We start from the raw sequence: 22,383 nt of genomic DNA, 5'->3' as shown, positions 1-22,383 counted from the left end.
AACCATCCCGGACTTCAAGCTCTACTATAGAGCCATAGTTCTGAAAACAGCTTGGTATTGGCACAAGAATAGACAGATAGACCAATGGAATCAAATTGAACACCCAGATATCAACCCACGCACCTACAAACACCTTATTTTTGACAAAGGTGCTAAATCCATACAATGGAAAAAAAGATAGCATCTTCAACAAATGGTGCTGGCACAATTGGATTCTGACATGCAGAAAATTGCAGATTGATCCATACCTGTCACCATGCACTAAACTTAAGTGCAAATGGATCAAAGATCTCTCCATAAACCTAACCACACTGAATCTTCTAGAAGAGAAAGTGGGAATAACCCTTGAACAAATTGGCACAGGAGAACGTTTCCTGAACATCACACCAGAAGCACAGACACTGAGGTCTGCAATCAATAAATGGGACCTCCTGAAACTGAGAAGCTTCTGTAAGGCAAAGGACACAGTCAGTAAGACAAAACGACCACCCACAGAATGGGAAAAGATCTTCACCAGCCCCACATCTGACAGAGGACTGATTTCCAAAATATACAAGGAGCTCAAGAAGCTAGCCACCAAAACACCATACAATGAAATTAAAAAGTGGGGTGCAGAACTAAACAGAGATTTTTCAACAGAGGAATCTGAAATGGCTGAAAGACACTTAAGAAAGTGCTCAAAATCCTTGGCCATCAGAGAAATGCAACTCAAACAACTCTGAGATACCACCTCACACCTGTCAGAATGGCTAAAATCAAAAATACCAATGACAAGCTATGCTGGAGAGGATGCGGAGAAGAAGGAACACTCCTCCATTGTTGGTGGGAGTGTGAACTTGTTAGACCACTTTGGAAATCAGTATGGTGGTTGCTCAGAAAAATGGGAATCAACCTACCTCAAGATCCAGCCATTCCTCTCTTGGGTATATACCCAAATACTGCATGTTCATACAACAAGGACATATGTTCAACCATGTTCATAGCAGCATTGTTTGTAATAGCCAGAACCTGGAAGCAACCTAGATGCCCCTCAACTGAAGAATGGAAAGAGAAAATGTGGTACATTTATACAATGGAGTACTACTCAGCAGAAAAATGCAATGGAATCTTGAAATTCGCAGGCAAATGGATGGAACTAGAAGAAACCATCCTGAGTGAGGTAACCCAATCACAAAAAGACAAACTTGGTATGTACTCACTCATATATGATTTTTAGACATAGAGTAAATGTTTACCAGCCTATAATCTGCTTCCCCAAAGAAACTAAAAATCATGAATGACTCTAAGGGATAAATGGACCCCAGGAACGGGAAGTGGCATGAACTCCTGAGCTAATCGAGAGCATGAGGGTAGGGGAGTGGGTGCTGCCACAATAAGAGCATAAGAAGAAGAGTAGAGGAGAAGAAATGGAGGAACAGATATATTGAGTTGGGGGAAGAATAGATGAGAGAGAGCAGGATGAGAGATACCATATCAGAGGGAGCCACTATAGGTCTGAGAAGAGATCTGGAACTAGGGAGATCTCCAGAGACCTACAAGGATGACACGATCTGACAGTCCGAGCAGTGGAGGAGAGTATTGCCTAGAAGCCCTTCCCCTAGAATGAGATTGATGACTACTCTCTATGCTATCCTAGAGTCCTCATCCAGTGGCTGATGGAAGCAGAGACAGACATTCACAGAAATACACTGAGCTGAATTCGGGAACCTAGTTGAAGAGAGGGAGGAATGAAGAACGAAGGGGTCTGTACCAGGTTGGAGAAACCCACAGAAACATTTAGCCTGAAAAAGGGAAAGCATATCGACCCCAGATGCTCTTTGGGAGGCCAGTATGGGACTAATCCAGCCCCCTGATCATGGATTCCAATGGGGAGGCCCCTGCACTCCTGGGAGCCTCCGGAGGTGGACTGGCGTTTTGCCCTGGTGTGTGTGGGAGGGACTTTGAGAGCCCATCCCACTTGAAGGGATGCGCTCTGTCTCTGGACACATGGAGAAGGGCCTAGGCCCAGCACAGGAAGATTTGGTGGACTTAGTGGAGCCCCAGTTGGGGGCCCCACCCTGCCTGGGGAGTGGTGAGTGGATGCGGTGGTGGGTAGGTTGGAGGTGGGGGAGAAGGAATGGGGGTGAGTGGAGGGAGAGGGAGAGGGGAATTACATGTGAAACAAGCCTGTTCCCTAACTTGAATTAATAATAATAATAATAATAATAATAAGAAGAAGAAGAAGAAGAAGAAGAAGAAGAAGAAGAAGAAGAAGAAGAAGAAGAAGAAGAAGAAGAAGAAGAAGAAGAAGAAGAAGAAGAAGAAGAAGAAGAAGAAGAAGAAGAAGAAGAAGAAGAAGAAGAAGAAGAAGAAGAAGAAGAAGATGATAATGCAGTCTGCTATAGTATGTAATATAATACAATGTGGTGGAGACGCCAAGGACTTCAAGAAGCTACTGGAATGTAAGAGCAACATTCATCTAAAAGCTAGCAATGAAACAGCACCATTGACAGCCATGAATTCTACTCAGTTTTGAGGAATGAGCTTGGAATGCGGTCTCCGCAGCAAACAGATACAACCCTACCCTGTCATACCTGAATTTCCCTGAACATTTGGGACATTTTAAACAACAAATCCATGTAGGTCATCTGTCCTTCAGCTTCTAAATAAGGAAAGAAGTAATCAAAGATATTTCTGCTTTCAAGTTTGTTATCATGTGCCATGGAGCAATAGAAAACTGTCACAAGTACTTTCTGCAGAACAGCACATGGGAATTATTGATAGCTTTTTCTTCTTATAGTAACTGATGGGCTCAAACACAGCACTTTTATTTCATTGGCTTATAGTTTTTTTTTTGATCTGTAAAATGAGGTTTGACAAGTCTAGTTACATTCTATTCTAAACTCCCATGTCACAAGGTTGCATTTTCCTATCTGTGCATATGGTTGTATCCTTGTGCATGCATCCCTCTTTCTCTCTAGACACACTCTCCTCCTGCCTATGATTTGATCCAGGAAGCTGGCCCCTATTATCCTCATTAGTATGTTTCCTTGTTCCCAGCAATGGGGTGGGAGGAAAGACGGTAGCAGGAGATGAGCCTGATGGGGAGAGATACTTGTGCCATTATGCCCTCACTTCCAAAAGGATGCTGTGTGCTAAAGAGGAAAAGGGCAACAAATTTTATTGAGAAATGTGAGGAGCAGAGGCACGAAGTATGCAAATGCAATTATATAATAGAAAATTACATGTCATGTGTATATTTGAGCTTTTATGGGGTAATTTGGTTAAAGAAGTCTTAAGGATAGTGTTCAAATACACGACATCTGTGACCTTACAAGAACTGAAAAATACCCCTATCCTTCCTCCTTCTCTTTCTCTCAATTCCATGCATAGATAAAGTTAACAAATTTTCTTCTTTTCTTCTGTTTGTCTTATCTTATTTTGTTTTTATTCTTTAGATGCCTATTTGTTTTTTAATAAGAGAAAAAAAAGGTTGTAGATTCAGATGGGAGGGGAGGTGGAGAGGATAGCAGAGGACTTGAGAGAAGGGGAGCTGCTATCTGGATATATTGTATGAAAAAGTCCATTTCAGTAAAAAATAGAAAAAAGGCAGCAAGGTGTTAAAATAAAAAAACATGATTTTTAAAAGCAGAGGAAGAAAAGGAAGGGAAGGGAATGGGAAGAGATACAAGGAAATGGTATGGAAGGGGCAACGGGAAGGACACAGTAAAGGGAAGGTAGATCAAGCTTTAGCAGTGAAAATCTAGTCACTTTTAGGGGTCAGATACTGTTGAGACTACCAAGAGGTTATTGAATCATGAAAATGCCAGTGCCATCATTAGTTGGATGCGTTTCTTATTTAATAGTAGCGTTACGACACTATTTATTGAGCATGGGGAAAACTCCGAGGCAGTGCAGAGGTTTGAGGAAGCAGGTCATTCTGGGTATGCTCTGTAAGGGCATAACTTGTCCCTAGGCCATTCTCTCCTCTCTGCTTGCTGGATGCTGTGAGGTGATTGGGTTTTCTACTTAACATATACCTCCATGATCTTCTGCCTTTCCTCGACTGGCTCAGGCAATGGAGCCAGCAGAACACAGAGGAAAACCTCCGACAGTGAGTCACTTAAGCCTGTCCTCCTTTTAAGTTAACTCTCTTAGATCCTCTGCCATTACAACAGAAAGTGATTTAGACAATAAAAAAAACAATATGGCAGCATCAAAATAGATCATATTCTTAGACACACAGTCTATTTGGAAATGTCTAAACTAACTGAATATGTGCAACAGGAGAACCAAGATGAAAATGAAACTGGCCATGATGTTTAGAAGTAAACACACATCACAGTGTTAGCTACATGCCCTATGAGTTAGCAACATGCAGGATCTTGATGATAGTCTAGGGCAATGGAAAGACTAATAATGACCCAGTCCTTAGTTGTAGGTGATAACAAAAAATCCTCATGGAATCTAGAGATCACAATTTGTAGAGCTTCATAGCAAGTAATATGCTTCTTTGCATTTCTCAAATCACTTCCCACTCCCTACAAATCTCCTCCTCCCCATTCCTTTACTCCCCAATTCCAAGTGCAAAAAGCCTTAAACAGAATTAGTCCCCAAGTCTGAACATCCAGAAATGTATCAGTGAAATAGCAACAAAAGAGGGAGAAGATAATGAGGCAGGAAATATTAATTTAGTCTTCAATTATCTAAGTCATTATGTGTGTGGTAGCCAGACATTGTGATGTAAATATCATTCATTACCTGCTCTGTCTTTTCCAAGTTAAAAAAGGTGAAGATTAACATTTTAAATCAGAAGATTTTAGTTAAATGGCATTTCTATTTAATAGATGAATATCAAAGCATTCAAAATCTTCATCCTCACTCACTGTCCAAAGTACAGGAATGTTCATATATCATCTTTGTAAAAAAAGATGTGTTACTTAATGTGATGGTTGATTTTAAGTGTCAAATTGACATAATCTAGCATCACCTAGAAAAACATTTCAATAAATAATTTTCTAGAGCATGTTACTCTGTGGACATGTCTGTGGAGGTTATTTGATTATGTTAACTTGTATGGAAAGATGCAGTCACCTGTGAGTAGCTCCGTGGCCTAGGCAAGGGATCCTGGACTGCATATGTGTTGAAAACAAGCTGCATACTGAGAAGCACGCATGCATTCATCCTCTTTCTACCCTTGGGTAGGGATACAACCACCTGCTTCGAGCTTCTGCCTTAACCTTTCTGCTATGATGGACGGTGACCTAGAATTTTGAGCTAAAATAGACTCTTTTTTCCCTATCACTTGTTTTTTGTCAAGATAATTTATCACAACAACAGAAAGATGAGGCGCCATCCCTGGCAGTGGACAGGTCCCACCAGGGTATTAAGGAGTAGGCAAGGGAGGGAGGGAGCCAGGCAATAGTAGTCTGGAGAATCTTAAAGCCTGACTGACTGTCAGCCAGCATGCTTCCTTATTTTATTTTTTTATTTTTTTATTTTTATCTTTTACATCCCAACCACAGTTCTCCCTCCCACCCCTCTTCCCGCCCCCCTCACTTCTTCCCACCACTCCTCACCTCCCCCCAGCCCACCTCAAGTCCACTCCTCCTAACTAGTAAGGGCTCCCATGAGGAGTTAAACAAAGTCTGGCACAATAGGTTGGGGCAGGGCCAGGCCCCTCTCCCATGTTTTAAGGATGAGCATGGCATGCTGCCCTGGGGAGAGGGCTCCAACAAGCTAGCTCATGTACCAGGGAAGCACTCCTCCATCACCTTTCATATTGTTGCAAAAAAAAAAAAAAACATAGATCATACATTTTGTTTTTGTACTTGTGTTTCATTTCATTTTACTCATTTTTAGTCATCATTTCCCCTAAGTTTTGACATCATTGATAAATAATTATCTTTTATAACCGTTCTTACTCATTAACCCCATAAGTCAATTTTTAAGAATCTAGAGGCATCTGACAGTCTGGTATCAGGATAGTAGCTTTGGGGGGTACAAGGACACTAGACCAAAACAATCTTCAAGCCATGCCAGGCATACAGCTACATCCCAAGCAGTGTATTCTTAACTCTTAATGGTCAGAGTGCCCAAGAAATGTCCTCAGGCCAAAACTGATGCAGTTATTATTCAAATTCGGTCATAATAGAATGTTTACATTTTATATCTTTATGGAATTTGTCTATATGTCTAATCATGGCATTCTGTTGTTCCTTGGTCATATAACACCACAGTGGCTTGGCATGTGCTAACTTTTCTAAGAAAAGAAGGTCCTGACATCTCATTCTTTTAGCATCTTTCTACATCATTCTTTGCCTAGAAATGTTAATCTCTATGGAGGGCATGGTAACTTCAGCTGATGTAACTTTGTTACTGTATATTCCACATAATTGCCTGAGTGTATAGTAGGAAGAGGCTTGCAATCTGAGCTGTGACAAACTCCTCAAGCCCACTGCATCTTGTTGACCTTTTTGAGTTTACTTTCTTTTGAATAACTTGTTCCTGGGTAAGTACAGGGACAGATGTTTCAAGAGTGTCTCATAGCCTCATAAAGAGACTACTGGCTTTTTTGTGTGTGTCACAACCTCCAAGGTATAAGGAAGAACTTCAAGTAGATAAGCATATCTCCCTAAAAGTGGGAGGGGTGGTATGTTCAGGACCACCCTGAGGAAGCTTAGAAGCAATACTCCTGGGAGAAGGCCTAAAAGATTCATAAGAAAATTTCCATCTATCCAATATCCCCAAATTGTAAAAATATTAAAGTCACCCAAGTATGCAACAGGTGGAGAAGAAAACCAAAGGTGACATGGCAACCATCATGTGGCTCAGCTTTGCTGGATCTTGGTCAAACAGCTGTGTTGGCCTTATGACTTTTGCTGTTCCCATCAGATATGGCTGTGCCAGAAAGAAAACTAGGGTGTCTTTTAGCACAAAGATTGCATTCATCTTAAATCAAGAGCTTAAATCCTACCAGTAGCTAAGATACGTTTATTTCTCTGAAAAAGTCAAATGTCTCTACTGTTATGGTAAGTTTTATTAAATTGGCAAAATCTAAATATCTTAAGATATTAACAATCTGTGGAAATTATAGTAATTTAGAAAAATTTCCACAGTATATATATTGTTCATGAAATTCAGAGTTTTGTATATAAACTATAATTTTTACTTTCAAATATGTGGTGTGTATTATGTCTAGTAGAGATATACTGAAAAAGCTCACCATCCTCTTGCTTGATAATAAATGAGCAATTCTCAAATAATAAACAGAACTCTATGTTGTCCATACTGAGGGATTATATAACTTTTGTTGTTGTTGTTTGTTTTGTTTTTAAGACAGGTTTTCTCTGTGTAGCTCTGGATACCCTAGAACTTGCTCTGTAGACAAGACTTCACTTGAAATTACAGAGATATACCTACCTTTGCCTACTAAGTGCTGGCATTAAATGCATGCACAACCACAACCTAGTTTATGTAAATTTTAATAAAAGATTTCTTTAATTTTTAAGTGTGTGTGTGTGTGTGTGTGTGTGTGTGTGTGTGTGTGTGTGTGTGTGTAAACATGGAGGCCAGAAGAGGGTGTCATTTCTCCTGGAGCTGGAATTACAGGCAGTTATGAGCTCCCTGACACAGGTTCTGGGAACTGAACTAAGGTCCTTTGCATGGCAACAAGTGCTTTTAACTACTAAGCTATTACTCCAACCATAGACTGCAAAGTTTTTTCACACTCTGTAAGTTCCATGCATCTCAAGTAGCATCTGTCTAGATGAACCAGAAGACAAAATTTTCTATTCTCAGTCTGGCTTGATCTTCCTGCTTACATCTTGCAAATCAAGACTGAACTATAGTGACAACCATATGATGTTTTTAAATTGATATCTTTATTCATGGCAATGCGTAAGTTCATTATAGACAGTGCCTTTTAAGCAACCTAGAATCTTTTATCAATTGTCATGATGTTCAAAGCTCTAAATAGCTGTCAGCCTTGGGCAATAATCAATAGTGAACATAACGACCTAAAATAAGATGAAGTAATTCAGCTAAACCAAATGTAGATATTGTTCTTTAATTTTCACAGTTTAGTATGATATTACCATGGAGTAAGCTGTTGTCAGAAACCTTAGGGTTTAATTCTGGGGTTTTAGATTCAGCATCACCTAAAATCACAAAGCTTGCTTCTGAGTTTCAAGTGGCTTGTGAGGATTGCTGTGCTAGTAAAATAATGGGTTACACTGAACAAACATGGGAGGGAGAAAATGACCCAAGTGCTAATTAAATCTGAGGTGCATAAATTCCCCGAATGATAAATACATAGGGGAATGTAGTAATTCCAAATGCCAGTCTCATTTGCACTGAACTTCTGAAATGTTTAATAATGCTTTAATTTTTCACTTTTACAGAAAACTGAAGGTCTGTTTTTACCAAAGGTCATGCAAGAGCCCAGTTGCAGACTAGAACAACACATTGCTATGCTTCAGAGTGCAGCATGAGCAGCTGGGTTAGCAGGCCACATCTCCATGCCTGCTAACCCAGCATGTTGCTGGGCAAGCCACTAATCATCTCTCAGCTGTGTACAGTTAATTCTGTGTCTGTAGATGTCCTCCTCTGCATTCTTATGCTGTTTCCTTTTCTATTTGATGTTGGGGGTCACTTTTGGTATAAGGTGAAATACCTTAGCTTGGTAGTAAAATATGGCTACATGATATTAGAGCATCAAGCTAAAATATCTAAATTCGGAGTAACCTTTCTCTATCACTTTCAAAATTAGCTGTCAAAACCTATAACAAGAAAAGTAACTTGTACATTTCATCTTTTGTATAAAAGAAGATTATTAAATGGGTTTATTGCATCTAATCTTGAAGAGAAGTTATCTACCACTATTTTCAACATGGTTCCTTCATCTTACTTATTATTAACTGAGAGGAGGTTTGAACTCTATTGGAAACTCTTGCCGTTTATTTTGCAATGAAACAGGAACAAACCTTTTTAATACTTTTCAGAATAGCTATTCTTCCAGATGGAAGCCTGCGGATTCTAAATGCTTCTAAAGCAGACGAGGGAAAGTACATTTGCCAAGGGGTGAACATCTTCGGTTCCGCAGAGATTATAGCTTCCCTGTCTGTCAAAGGTAAGATAACAGCTAACATGCTTCGTATTTCACAGTAGTGGCTTCCTAAAGCCTCATCCCCACAAACCTTCCACTACAGCACACCGCTTACCTGTGCTATCTGTGAAGCCATGACTTAGATTACCAAACATGGTATAACCCCAAGAGCATTCATCTTTAAAGCATCACTCTTGCCCTCAGCTTGTGTTTTTCTCGGAACTGCTCTGAAGGGTGTTAGGTATGAAAAGACCCCATAGACAGCTAGCAATTGTGTTTTCTTGTGGAAAGATATGCTCACAAGCAATAGAGTATAGAAGAAAATGAAGGCTGTTGCTAAGCCCCGGGCCTGTCTTCTTCCCCTGTCTACAGTTAGGACTCTAATGAGGAAGGAGAAAACAAAGACCTATCTCTGTCGCCTCCTTCTTTATTCATGACACATCACAGTCATTTAACCTTAATCATTGGATACATGACTAATGCCATTTTATTGGTTCAATGTTCCTCTAAGTACATAAAATAATATTTAAAATGTCAGTTTTGAAATTCAGTTGTTAGCAGTTAGAATATTTTTGCTGCAATAAAACCGTAATCACCCAGCTCTTTAAAGGTTTTATATAGTTAAATCAACCACAAATTATCAAAAACTGTATTTTATAATTAGACAGTCTCTCTTCTATGCCTCCTCCCAACTCATAGAGAGTTTAGAAGAGCACAAAACTAGTCCAGTGCTGTGTGATTATGTTTTTAGCTCCATTAAGAGAGTCATTTGGAGGGGGTGCAGCTGCCAAAAACCCTAGTATTTCAGTTTTTGATGACATAGTTGGAGATACAATCATCATCTGTGCAGGTATCTGAAGCAGCTGCACATGTTCCATGTCTAAGCTTTCTCTACAGTTTAAGGTGTGTGGGGGTGGTGGTGATTACACTAATGCCTGTGTTTTCAAAATAGAACCCACAAGGATAGAGCTCACTCCTAAAAGAACAGAGTTAACTGTTGGAGAGAGCATTGTCCTCAACTGCAAAGCCATCCATGATTCCAGTTTGGATGTCACTTTCTACTGGACACTAAAAGGACAACCTATTGACTTTGAGAAAGAAGGTGGACATTTTGAAAGCATCAGGGCTGTAAGTGTTTCTACTTTTTCTTCTTGAGTGCTAATTTTATGTGTTTTGTCTCAAATGTAAAAATGTTTCATCTATGAAAGGCCAAAAAGAACATAGAGAACTTTGCAATTCATTAGCATGTGAGTCTGGTTTCTTTGTATTTGCTAAATTAGTTGAGTGATAACTTAAATGTTTCCATGCTGTTTCTAGAAGTTGTATTGCCATATAATGTGGCTACTCTACTATTTAAAGAATTGTTAGCTGTAACTATATTATAACAAATGAGTCTGCCCTACTTCCTACTCCAGAATAGTAAAAATTCTGGAGGCTTACCAGTTTTTCCTAAACTAAGAAGGTTAACTCCATGACCTATAGTCAGACATGTTCACTAGCTTCCAATAAAAATTCATGAACATGTATGCTTCTTGTATGTCCAATGTTTGTATTTTAGTAATATTGAATAGTGTGTATCTGATAGTAACCAACCAAATAGAGTGAGAAGTGCTGTGCACTGCATAGCAGAGACAACCTCAGTTTCTGAACCCCATGAAGAAGTGAGGGAAGGCCAATGCTCCAAGGATTCATTGTGACATGAAGGAGCAAATTAGTGAGAAAGGGAGAAAGGCCATGGAATAAATGGTGAGGACAGTAATATGGGCCAGAATTTTCTTTCTATATTGACTGACAAGTTTGATCCAACTACATTTCTGCCTAAAAACTTAATATAAAGTATATTGTTAGTATGATGGTGGGTTTTTTGCTAAAAAATAACTTGAGAAACATCAGAATGCTATAATGACAATGAATACAAATGGTGAAACTTACTTTGCATTAGAATTAGCTAAACATTCTGTGATACCAAAAAAAGGACCAGCCTTAGACCTAAATGTAGTAATTTTTTGAATTGTCAGCCACAGGTACTTCCTTGAGCTTTATATTTACAACAGGAAGTAAAAATCTGGATCAGATAATTTCTGATATCCTTCTCAAATTATATCCCAATCAAATCCTTTCATTTAGAAAGGGGAAAATGAACTCTATTGCATTTGTCAATATGACACAAAGTGAACACTTTCATTCAAATTATCCATTGACTTTGCAGCTAAAAGAGGAGAAAATTTTAGAAGCACTTTCTAAATAAATTATTAACCATCTCATTGAGAAACCAGTTATGATTGGCTAAGTTGTGTATAGTATATTTAGATTGCATCAAATTCATTTTTTACAACTTGCATGGATTTTTCTTTCCTCTAATTTGACTTAATTATACACTCCTAAGATTTTTATCAGAACCCAAACTATTACCCATATAAAAATAAACTGATAAAAGAATATCTTCTCAAGATTAGCTATAAATAAACATTTTGAACAATGAGAGATAAAAAGTATAATATATCTGAAATGATCAATGACTGTCTATATAGAAGTATGCCCTACATTTTAAAATAACAATACATAAATTAATGGACTTTGAAAAGTTAAAAGATAAAAGAGTTTTTGTTGTTGCTTTTTAGGTATGTCCATTTGGGGATGATATCATTTCTATAAATTAATATCTTTGGTATTTTTCATGAATGGATGATCTACCCTCTTTGCCCATATGCTATCTTTTCCTTAAGAGATGTAAAACTGGCCCACTGCTCTATGCCAACCTTATGCATAGTTATAATTCATATTACGGTTAATCTTTGGAGTGAAAAATCTTTAGCTTTAAGGCAATATAAGACTTATGTTCTAACATATTTGAAGTAATTTCTGGAAATATGGGTACACCTACGATATTTTGTAGCATCAAAACTGAAGTATCAACCCATTTGCTCATCACAAATCTCTCAAGTATTTCAAACCCTGGCTAGTGTCACAGATACAGCAACATGAGGATCCCCTTTTGCCCATATTTCTTGGTAGATTCATGTCTGGGCAGTAATGGTGCTTTAGAGTGAGAAATGGGGTTTTTATCAGGAAGGGAGCTTTGAGAGGCCCTATGAGCTGATGCAGGCCTGTATCAGAGAGGCTAAAGGAAGACCCTGAAAGTCAGAGTGCAGAAAGGAAGTTATGATTACTAGATCTGCTGTGAAAGCCAAAGCGTAGGCAGAGACAATCTGGAGATAGAACATTAAAGAGAGGAACCTGGGAGAGCACAGAGCAAGTCCCTGTCTGAAGCTCTGGGTGTTGGGTGTTGCAACCTGCAATATGACTGCTGATTCTGCCAATGGGTGACAGAAGGACAGGGCTGAAAGCAGTGATTTGGAAAAGAAGGGCAGTGTGCTTTAGTATATCACCACTCAGTAGGATGAAATGAGTCAGCCAAACCTCAAGGCTGAGAGGTGGGAAGATCTAAATGATAATATTCTGCATCTCAACAGGTATAGAGGTGCATCAAAAGAGTGGTCTTAACTCTTGAACTAGTTTATTTATGAATTCTATATTTTTATATTGGTTTGTAGATATAACTAGCTAAATCCCCGGGTAGTACTTTTGAAAATTATCTACATATATTGTGTGTTGTCATCTCATATGCAAACAGTAGCTTTGGGACTGCATTTCAAAGGTACAAGTTGAAAAAATGGGATTGTTCTAAGTCCACCAAAAAAAAAAAAAAAAGCAGGATTGCTCTGATGAAAATGGATTGCTTCTGTTTTTATTGCACTCTTTCCTGAGGCCTTATTTTACAAACCTGGCAAACTGGATGATTTGGAGTGAGTCTATTACTAAACCCATCACTAGAAAGGCCCAAACAATCTATCCACAAATATTTCATCCAATTCTACCCAATCCCTTTTGGCTAATGATATGAATATACTAAATGAGGCAAATTAGTGAATTTATTCTTTAAAAAATAATTCAATGCTGTAAACTAAGTGATGTTGGAGGCCTAAAGTTAAGATACAGCCCTTCACCCCTAAGAGAGAACAATCTAAGTAAGGAGAGAACAGTCTGTTATAATGTGGTGATTTAAGCATACAGAAAGAGTTGTTATCTGGAAAGCTGTTAGGTGGGCAGGGTTTCATCGGGTGTGTACAAAAAACTGCATCACTTCAAAAAGTAAAAAGTCAAGCAGCATCTGAAAGGCAGAATGGGCTATAGCATGTCTTAGGAGCAAAGAAGAACCAGTGGTCTACCCATAACAGTGAGGGTTCCTAATAGACAAGAAGTCAATACTCAATGAGTAATGTCAAGAGAAAGTAGGAGGCAACATGGTTCAAGACATTGATTTCTGAACTCTACCAACTGGAGTTATATTTTAGATGTGGCTGAGAGCCATGTGGCTCGGATTTGGTTCTGAGGATGATAACCTTAAAGTCAATATAGAGCAGTGACTGACTAGTTGATGAATTTATATCCAATACAGACTGACCAAGTAAACGTTACAAGGCAGACACAGTCATCATAGGATTGTCCACAAATAGCCTTGCTTCTGTCAAACAAAAGTATAAACAGTTGTTTTTGAGACATTGTTCCCATTAACAGTTACTCCAAAAATCTCTATTCTCAGGCTGTTGGAACAGCACCTGGCATTACCATATGATCCCAGAATCTCAGGCTTTGTGGAGGAATGTATGGAAGACATACTTTCCTGGACACTTGAAAATCTCAACTTTATTAGGAACCCTTACAACATCAGTCCTTGTATTTTATTTGAATTAGAAACAAGAATGTTTTACATGTCAACCCCAGTTCCCTCTCCCTCCCCTCTTCCCCTACCACCCCCCCAACTAAAACTCTACTTATCACACATCCTTTCTATTCCCCAGGGAGGGTGAGACATTCCATAGGGGTCTCAGGGTCTATCATATCATTTGGGATAGGGCCTAGGCCCACCCCTATGTATCTTGGCTCAGGGAGTATCCCGCTTGAAAATCTACTGGACCTCCTGTAGTAGTTCAGTATTTATCCCTAACATCAGTACTTTTAAGGCATAAGTAACTACAATACTGACCATCACAGCAACCTGTTGCTTTCTAGGCTGTAATTGGCTACCTATAGTTTGAAGAATAAGAGAGATTGTTACACATTTACCAGTGGTATAGTTGACTAAAGAGCTCCTATTTCCATTGTTTACACTCCAATGTCACTTCCTAAATTGAAACAAAATGTATGGCCAAGGCAGAGTGAGCACCTAGCTTGGGTGATCCTTCCTTTTCCTGCTTACTTGGTGACATCAATCACAGACCATAAAATATAGGAAGACAGTGTATAGACTTTGCTCTACTTTTATTTTTGAATAAAGAAACTGAGGAGTCTCGCTTTCCTAGGCTACATAAGTGACTTTTAAATTTGGATAACAAGTTTAAAAGCTGTAGACTTCAAAAGTATAATATATTTATCATACTTTACAAAGTTTACCATCACTGTATTCTTTGGCTGCACAATATGTTCCCAAACATTGTCTAAAACCCACAAGAAGGAAAGTAGAATCATTGATCCCAGTCTTTAGTAAGAATAACAATTATGCAGGTAGTTAAGCAGCTCAAGAAAAACATGGCCATAAAACAAAGAAAGAAAAAAAAACTGTGGCTAGGGCTGGGGGCACATGCAATAATCCTAGTACTTAGCAGTTGGGGCTGGATGATTGTAAATTATAGACCTGCCTCCACCATTTAATAAGATGCTATTTGAAGAATTGAAAGAAAGTTAATTGTTAATTTTTATCATAGTCCAATGTTGTTGGAAACAAGACAAAAAAGATCTTTTGTTCTTGTAGAAATAAACAAGAAAATTGACTATCTATTGTTCACCAATCACCAAGGCATAAACACAGTTGATTATCAGAACCACCATGTTAATTCATGTTATTTGGTGGATCATGTTGTCCATTCTACATGATATAGACTTTATAGGTCAGCTTTAAGACAGGCAAAGTAGAGAAAGGAAATCAAGGCTGGAGAAAAGATACTGCATCTCAGTGCTGAGCAAGGATGAAGAGGTGAGTCTATTTGACCCAAGGAGTACCTGGCTCTTGTTTGGGTTTAGTGTGTGTACTGACCCTTCAGCAATAAGGAATTCACACACTTCCAAAGAGCCAATTCAATTACAAAACAGACAAGACTGTCAGAAAACTGGATAGGATTTTGCCTTTATTTTTTTCTCTTATTTTAAAAAGTAGTTCTTTGAGAAATTCATACAGCATATTTTGACCATATTAATTCCTTCTCTTGATTCTTCCCAGATCTGACCCTTTCCCTACACACACAACTGTGCATCCTCTGTTGTTTTTCTTTTTTAATCCATTAACTCCAGCCTTGATACCTATATATTCTTAAGTGTGTGGGCTTGCTCTGAAGCATTCTGGACTCCCTCTCCTGCAGTGACATATTGCCAATAGCTCCTTAGCCAGGAGTGGTACTGGGATGGTGATTTAATAACCCATTTTCCAAGTCTGAGAATCATAAGCATTCCTAATTTATATCCATGGGTTTTGCAGAGCTGTGGGTGAATAAAAAAATCATAATATAAAACCTTTAATACCTAGAGGATTTTTGCCTCAGATGAAAAGTTCTCAGCACATCTGTTTCTCTGTTAGAGATGCCTGTGCTCTTAGTCTGTCGTTTGGGAATGAGTATCTTTACTGAGGAGTGCAAGTTTCAGAACAGAGTGATTTCTTGATAGGACCATTCCATTTCTGAGAAGTGTAACTAGATTAAAAGTCAATGAGCTCTTAGACATGCTGTTTAGGACAGCAGGGTATTAGGAAAGACTCAACTCTTCTGCTGTAGCCTCTTCATCTATTCAGCATCCCTAATCAGTTCACTGATGAGCTGGAGCAGATCAGTTCAAGGCACACATTTGCTCTGGCTCCTTCTTGCCATTAGTAATATTCACATTTACAAGTTAATTTGAGCCCCTGGACAATCTCCTCTCCTCCAATGGCATGGTTCAGAACTCAGCCTCCCTACCAGTATAGCATCTTCTCTTGGCTCTTTGTCTAGACCTGAATCCCAGAAACCTGGGAGGTTACCAACTTTCAGTTCTCTCCAACAGTCTCTTGACTACTACATATTTGCTTCATGTCAGCTTTTCCTCAATGTCCTATAAAGTGTTTAAATGGGACAGAACACTAAATAACCACCAAACAAATCTCTAGGCAGCTGACATGGAAAAAGGCTATTTTCAAAGCACTCAGAGTTTTCAGATGAGCCCAAGGGGGTCTATTTTTCTACCTACTGGTGTTAAGAAAAAGTGCCTTGTCAGAGGAGGTATCAGTCCATGGGGAGGTATTGTCCATCTCTTTCAGTGTTATGAATATTTAATGTAATCATATATTAGATTAGGCAACTTTAATTTATGGTCCTACAATTAAATCATTTTGAACTCTTGATCATAAAAGCAGAGTCTAACACAATGTTTTATCACTTTTTTATCACTTTGCACAAAAGATACCCACAGACTAACCACTCCATCAGTGCTTGTAGAGTAAAGCACAAAAAACGGCATAAATCATTTTCTCAGTTTCACTAAGTTATTGTTTCAGAGCTTCTAATGTCATTACTGCTAAAAATAAATACTTTCTGTTGAAACATGTTTCCACAGAGAATAGTTTATTTCCTTTTTCTCTTTTTACTTCTGAACTAATTTGAGTAAAAGCAAGAAAATTTTTCCCTTTAATACAGTTCAGAGTTAAATAAAAGATTCACTTCGAAGGCACTCTCTAATTGGAACAACTTCCTTAGTTCTCAGTGTATGATGTATTAACAGCAATGCAGCCAGGAGCACAGTAGGACCATAGCACAATGCTGATGATACAAAATATCCAATAAATCAGATAGTCTGTGACTCAGCATTTTTAAATGTTTTCAAACTTGATAAAATCTGATGATAAATTCATCATATAGGACAAGATTGACTGAGCCATCCAATGTTAAAAAAACACATTTTGTTCATTTATCTACAGCCTACCTTGGCCAAAGAGATGGTATGGTGTCTAAGAACACATCTTCAAAAACATGAGCACTGAGCGCAGACATCCAGCACCCACCTCAAAACAAAACAAAAACAAACAAACAAAATACAGGCATGGCTGCTCACACTTAAAATCTCAGCAGTAGAGGAGTCCCAAAAGAGGATTGCCATCCTTAGCTGACAAGTGGCCAGCTCCAGTTTCAGAAAAGACTCTGTCTAAAGGCAAACATACTAGGTGTGGTAGGGGAGGACATGTCCTCCTCTGGCATCCACAAGCATGCACATGAGCCAGAACACACATTGTACACACAGAGACTGTACATTCACATCCACACACATACAAACACACATAAATAAACAAATATAGTCCACCAAAATAACCCCCAGGTCTGGAATTATAATCAGCAAGTTTATTAATTTAGAGGTATAATTTCTGAAGACTTTGTCATTGTGGTGTGTTGTAATATCTCTCCTTTAATGTGAACAGTTACTGGTGGATCTGCAATGTTTTGATTTTTAGTTTTGTTTGCTTAGTTCTGGTACAGAGAAGAAATCAAGACTCTATGTGGAAAGGACATCTTACTTGTGGACCTTTTAGCCTTGGTTCTGTGGTCTCTGAGGGAAATAAATCACTTCATTTCACAGACTTGATCCATGGATTATTTTTTTAGGTCATTAGTTGGGGGTTGTAGAGAGTATGAAATGGAAACTCTACTTTCTCTTTAATATGGAGTTTCTTTCATAGATTGTAAACTCCAGACATTTAACATCCTCTAACTTCTAAGTCCAGAAATTTATTTACATAGGCAAAGATGACCTAGGTATAGACAATACAGATACATGGATAGATAGATAGATAGATAGATAGATAGATAGATAGATAGATAGATAGATAGATAATGGACAGATATGGACAGTTTTCTACTTTGCTAATTGCTTTCTTCTTATGAATCTAAAGCTCAAACTGAATATCTGTAATTCTGTACTCTTCTTGGCTTGGTTGCCTTCAGTGTGACCAAAGGGTGAATTTCCCTGGAAGGTACGTGTCTTTGAAAATGTGACATGAAGGAAACCTAGGCACATGTTGGAGTCACTGCTGGTGTGTCTGCTAGCTGTGACACAAGTTTATACATAGATTCATTTTTATCTTTTTTCCCATTCTCACCTAGCATGTCATTTTTCTCAATGAATTAATTAGACAGATTATTTATTTCAAAATCCATGCCAAATTTCTAATTTAACTTTTAAGAAATTTTCCTGTGGTTTTACCTTGAAGAAAAATTAACAGATCTTGATTATTGAATTTCTTACCCTCTACAATCCAACAAAGAATTTTCTTAGATAGTTAACTCTTTATAAATTATGTATGTGCTATTATTTGGAATGAATAACCAAAGAAATAGTCAAGAATGTTAATGGGCTCCTTATAAAATGACCACTCTCTACTCAGATCAAATATTTCTTGTTGAAATTAGGACCCATATCACTCTTATCCTCCCAGCTTCTCAAGTTGCACTGAAGAAAGAAAACAGCAAGAATTGGCTAAGAGGCTTAATTTATAAATCAGTAATTTTTAAACATGTCTTTTGTCTTCTCCCTCTTTGTTCTCTATTTGACTTGTTAGCCTGTTCAAATGAATCCACTTGGAAAACATGACTAATGTATTTCTACTGAAAGCATCACTTAACCAGGGTAGTAAACTCTGTGGTGTGAGGCCCATGTCCCCCTTTCAATAATGAGGACCTCCTTCCCCCAGGATTCTAGCAGCTGGCAGCTATGATTGGTGACTGGCATTTGACTGTTTCCCATGCTGGGAATTTCCTTCATTTTGAAAAGTAGACCCACACATGCTCCACTCCCTAACCTGTGAGTAGTATGTAGAAGCAATGAGTATGTAAGGCTACTGTGAAGGTGAGTCCCCTGCCTGAGTCAGGAAAATACTAAAGGGTGGTTTCAGCCCCAGCACACTTTATGGGATTGCTATGGACTGATGAGATCATACCAGACTTGAGCCTCCTCTTTGTCCAATTCTTTTCTCCTCATTGCTTCCCAAGTATCAATCCCCATAGAGCTTGCAAAGGAATCTCCATGGCCTCTTCTCCAGTTCCTCTCCGAAGATACACATAGTTACAAATGCCATGACTAAAAACAAAAATGAAAGCTGTCAACCTGACCCAACCCTGGAAATAGGTAGAAGAGTCACACACTAAAAATACCCTGTCATACCAAGAATCTATGAGAACTTAACAATGTGTTAGACTTTTGAAATGTCATCTTACATTCTTACTGTAGATAGTCTATCATGTGATATAGGAAATTTTGTTGGGAAAAATAGAGTTCATAAAGATAAATAACTTCCCCATTGTGAATAATTTCTGTGTACCAAACTCTTACTCAAAGTTGGAATCAACCCAACACTATATTTTACCAAACCTGGAACATATCTAAAACTGTTTAGTATGACTATATTTTAATTTTACTATTTAACCAACAAGCATAGCATTAAAATATATCATCTCACAAACAATGTAGATATATGTTCTTCATGCAATTTTAGGACCTGAAGTCAGTTATATTCATTCTTGATAACACTTTAAAGGAGTTCATCTAGAATCAATTATTCTCCTTCAAAACACCTCTAAGGATTTTAGTGTTGTTATACAGTTATATTTACATTGAGTTTTCCTTTAGTATTTAGACAAGGTACCATGTATTCCTTGTGGGCCTCAAACTCACTGTTTACTGGAGTTTAACTTTGGGCTTCTGAATATTTTGCCTCCACCTACTGAGTGCTGGGGTTACAGGAGTGCACCGCCATGGATGCTTCTCAGTTTTTATTGTTTTTATTTTCTAATATTATTATATTTTACTATCAAAGCAATTTCTGATCCTCTGTGTGTGTGTGTGTGTGTGTGTGTGTGTGTGTGTGTGTGTGAGAGAGAGAGAGAGAGAGAGAGAGAGAGAGAGAGAGAGAGAGAGAGAGAGAGAGAAAGTTTGCATGAAGCGGGTAGCCAATCAGTGTCCTACCTGACCACAAGCAGAAACTACTGCTATTTTCAGCCAGACAGCCCTGACATAGCAGACAGACCCCTGACACGACAGCCACAGTTGCTGACCAGATGTCATGTGCCAATCACAAATTGATTCCTGTAACAATAAGGGTCTATACCCAATCACTTCAAAGTACATTTACCCACAGCTGGAATTCCCCTAAGAAGGTTTAAAAGGGGCTGCCCTACCCTTCCCTGGGGTCGAAGCCATTTGGGATAAGCCCCAACATGCTGGTTTTTCTCAAGAATAAAGCTGTTTTCTGCAATTGCATATTGGGTGTCTTCTGGTCATTTGGAACAATATCAGGATCCTACATTTGTACATAAACAAAGAGAAATAAATATAAACACACACACAGAGACAGACAGACAGACAGACAGACAGACAGACAGACAGACAGACAGAGAGGTCCTGCAGATCAGACTCTTACAAGCCTAATTGTTTCAGAATAAATTTAAAAGACTTTCCTTATATGGTTCAGACTATTAAAAGAAAGTTTACACAAACTAAATTTAGCAGAGTTTATGTGAGCACGGGATGGTGTGTCAATCACACAGTACTCAGAATGAAGAAAAGTGTAAGGAGCCCCATCTAGCTTATATATAAACAAACTCCTCCTTGAATATTACAGGAACCAATCACCTGGTTGGCCAGAGATAGCCATATGTGATAATGGAATAGTTGTTTGTGATTGTCTGAAAACCAGCTGCTCTGACTAGTGTTCAGGATACATTCAGATAGACTCCAAGTGAGACCTGCAGCTAGATACAAACCAGTTAGGGAGCACATTAGACTCTAGGAAATCAGGATGCAGAAGCAGCTTTGGGCCAAGTTTAATTTATCAAGGCCTAAGATGAAACATGTAAGTAGAAGTTTATATCAGGGAAAATTTTAACCCTTCTCTTCTACTTTATGCCCCTTATTTTATGCTTATATCACTGAAAGCAAGCATATTACACCAATGACATGTTTTATCACTTATGTTTCTTTGAGTATGACATCATGATGTTGTCATGATATGTATTTGAAATCTGATTTTCTGTTTCAAAGTTCAAAAATGAAAAAAACATAACTAGGCATTATTGTTCACTCTGGCTTCTGAATACCTAAGGTATAGTGAGATCACATTTCTGCCTTGGCATTTCAGCTCTTTGGATGACAGAGAAGCCTATGTTGACAATATTTACTTAATAGCTATCAAAATATTAAAATCATGTGCCGTCAAATAGAAGCCCCAAGCTCCTTAAACATTTATATAGGTTACTGAGAACCCATGGCCAGACATCCTAAATTAATACTGTACTTTCCAGGTGTTCTGAAGAGTGCCTTCTGTTAGTGAAAGCCCACTCTTCTTGTTTTCATTGGAACATTCTGCACCAAGTCAACCATTTTGTGAACAACCCTTTCCAGTCATTGGAAGATTAAAACTGGATATGAGATGTGATTTGCTACAGAACTTTCAGAGCTAAAGTTTTAGCAAAAGATAATGAAAAGACTTCTTCTGTGCTAAAACAGCATCATGATGTTCCTAACAGGGAAATGTTATTACCCCAGACTTCCCCAGTTCAACTAACTTCAAGAATGTATACACACACACACACACACACACACACACACACACACACACACACACACACACACACACTGTCATATACAAATACAAATAAATTTACATGCTCAAGTTTGCATGTACATGAAAGCTGGTGCATGCTGCACACACACACACACACACACACACACACACACACACACACAGAGAGAGAGAGAGAGAGACCTCTAGCTCTAAGTCCAGCCTACCTTTCAAAATTCATAATCTTCTACCATTTCCCTTTGCATTTTGTTTAATAACAAAATATACCAATTCTCTTAAAATACCGTGTTTGACAAGATGATCTATTACTATAACACTTCCCCCACTTATAAGCTCTATTACCCTCATGACTGGATAGCACCTTTTCCTGGTGCTTCTAGTAGAGCTTTTGCATCCTTCCACATGGCAAGTATTGGCTACAACATTGGTTGTTTGCTTGACTCTTTCCTCTTCTATACTTTATAATTCTAGAAGGTAGAAGCATGCTTATTTTCTAAACTTAACAATTACCAATGTACATTAAATTTTAAGTAAATATGTATATCTCTTTAGTTGCAAAGGCAATGACTAGACTAAAATCTAACTACTTCAGTCACCAGAAAACGAACAATGATTGTAACAGCCACATTTTAAATGGTAAACAGACCAA

The 22,383-nt window shown here is 38.3% G+C and overlaps 1 protein-coding gene across 1 annotated transcript in view; it reads left to right on the top strand.

The window, feature by feature from the left end:
• Cntn5 (contactin 5) overlaps positions 1-22,383 on the top strand; it is a 469,456-nt gene that overhangs the window by 316,142 nt on the left and 130,931 nt on the right. Inside the window, exons 12-13 of the mRNA XM_035444195.1 lie at positions 8,982-9,109; positions 10,038-10,213. Of these exons, the coding sequence (XP_035300086.1) occupies positions 8,982-9,109; positions 10,038-10,213 (304 nt within the window). The remainder of the gene's footprint in view (positions 1-8,981; positions 9,110-10,037; positions 10,214-22,383) is intronic.

The sequence above is a fragment of the Cricetulus griseus genome, chromosome 4 (assembly GCF_003668045.3).
Source record: "Cricetulus griseus strain 17A/GY chromosome 4, alternate assembly CriGri-PICRH-1.0, whole genome shotgun sequence".
NCBI lineage: Eukaryota > Metazoa > Chordata > Mammalia > Rodentia > Cricetidae > Cricetulus > Cricetulus griseus.
This window is presented reverse-complemented; position numbering and strand designations above follow the sequence as displayed.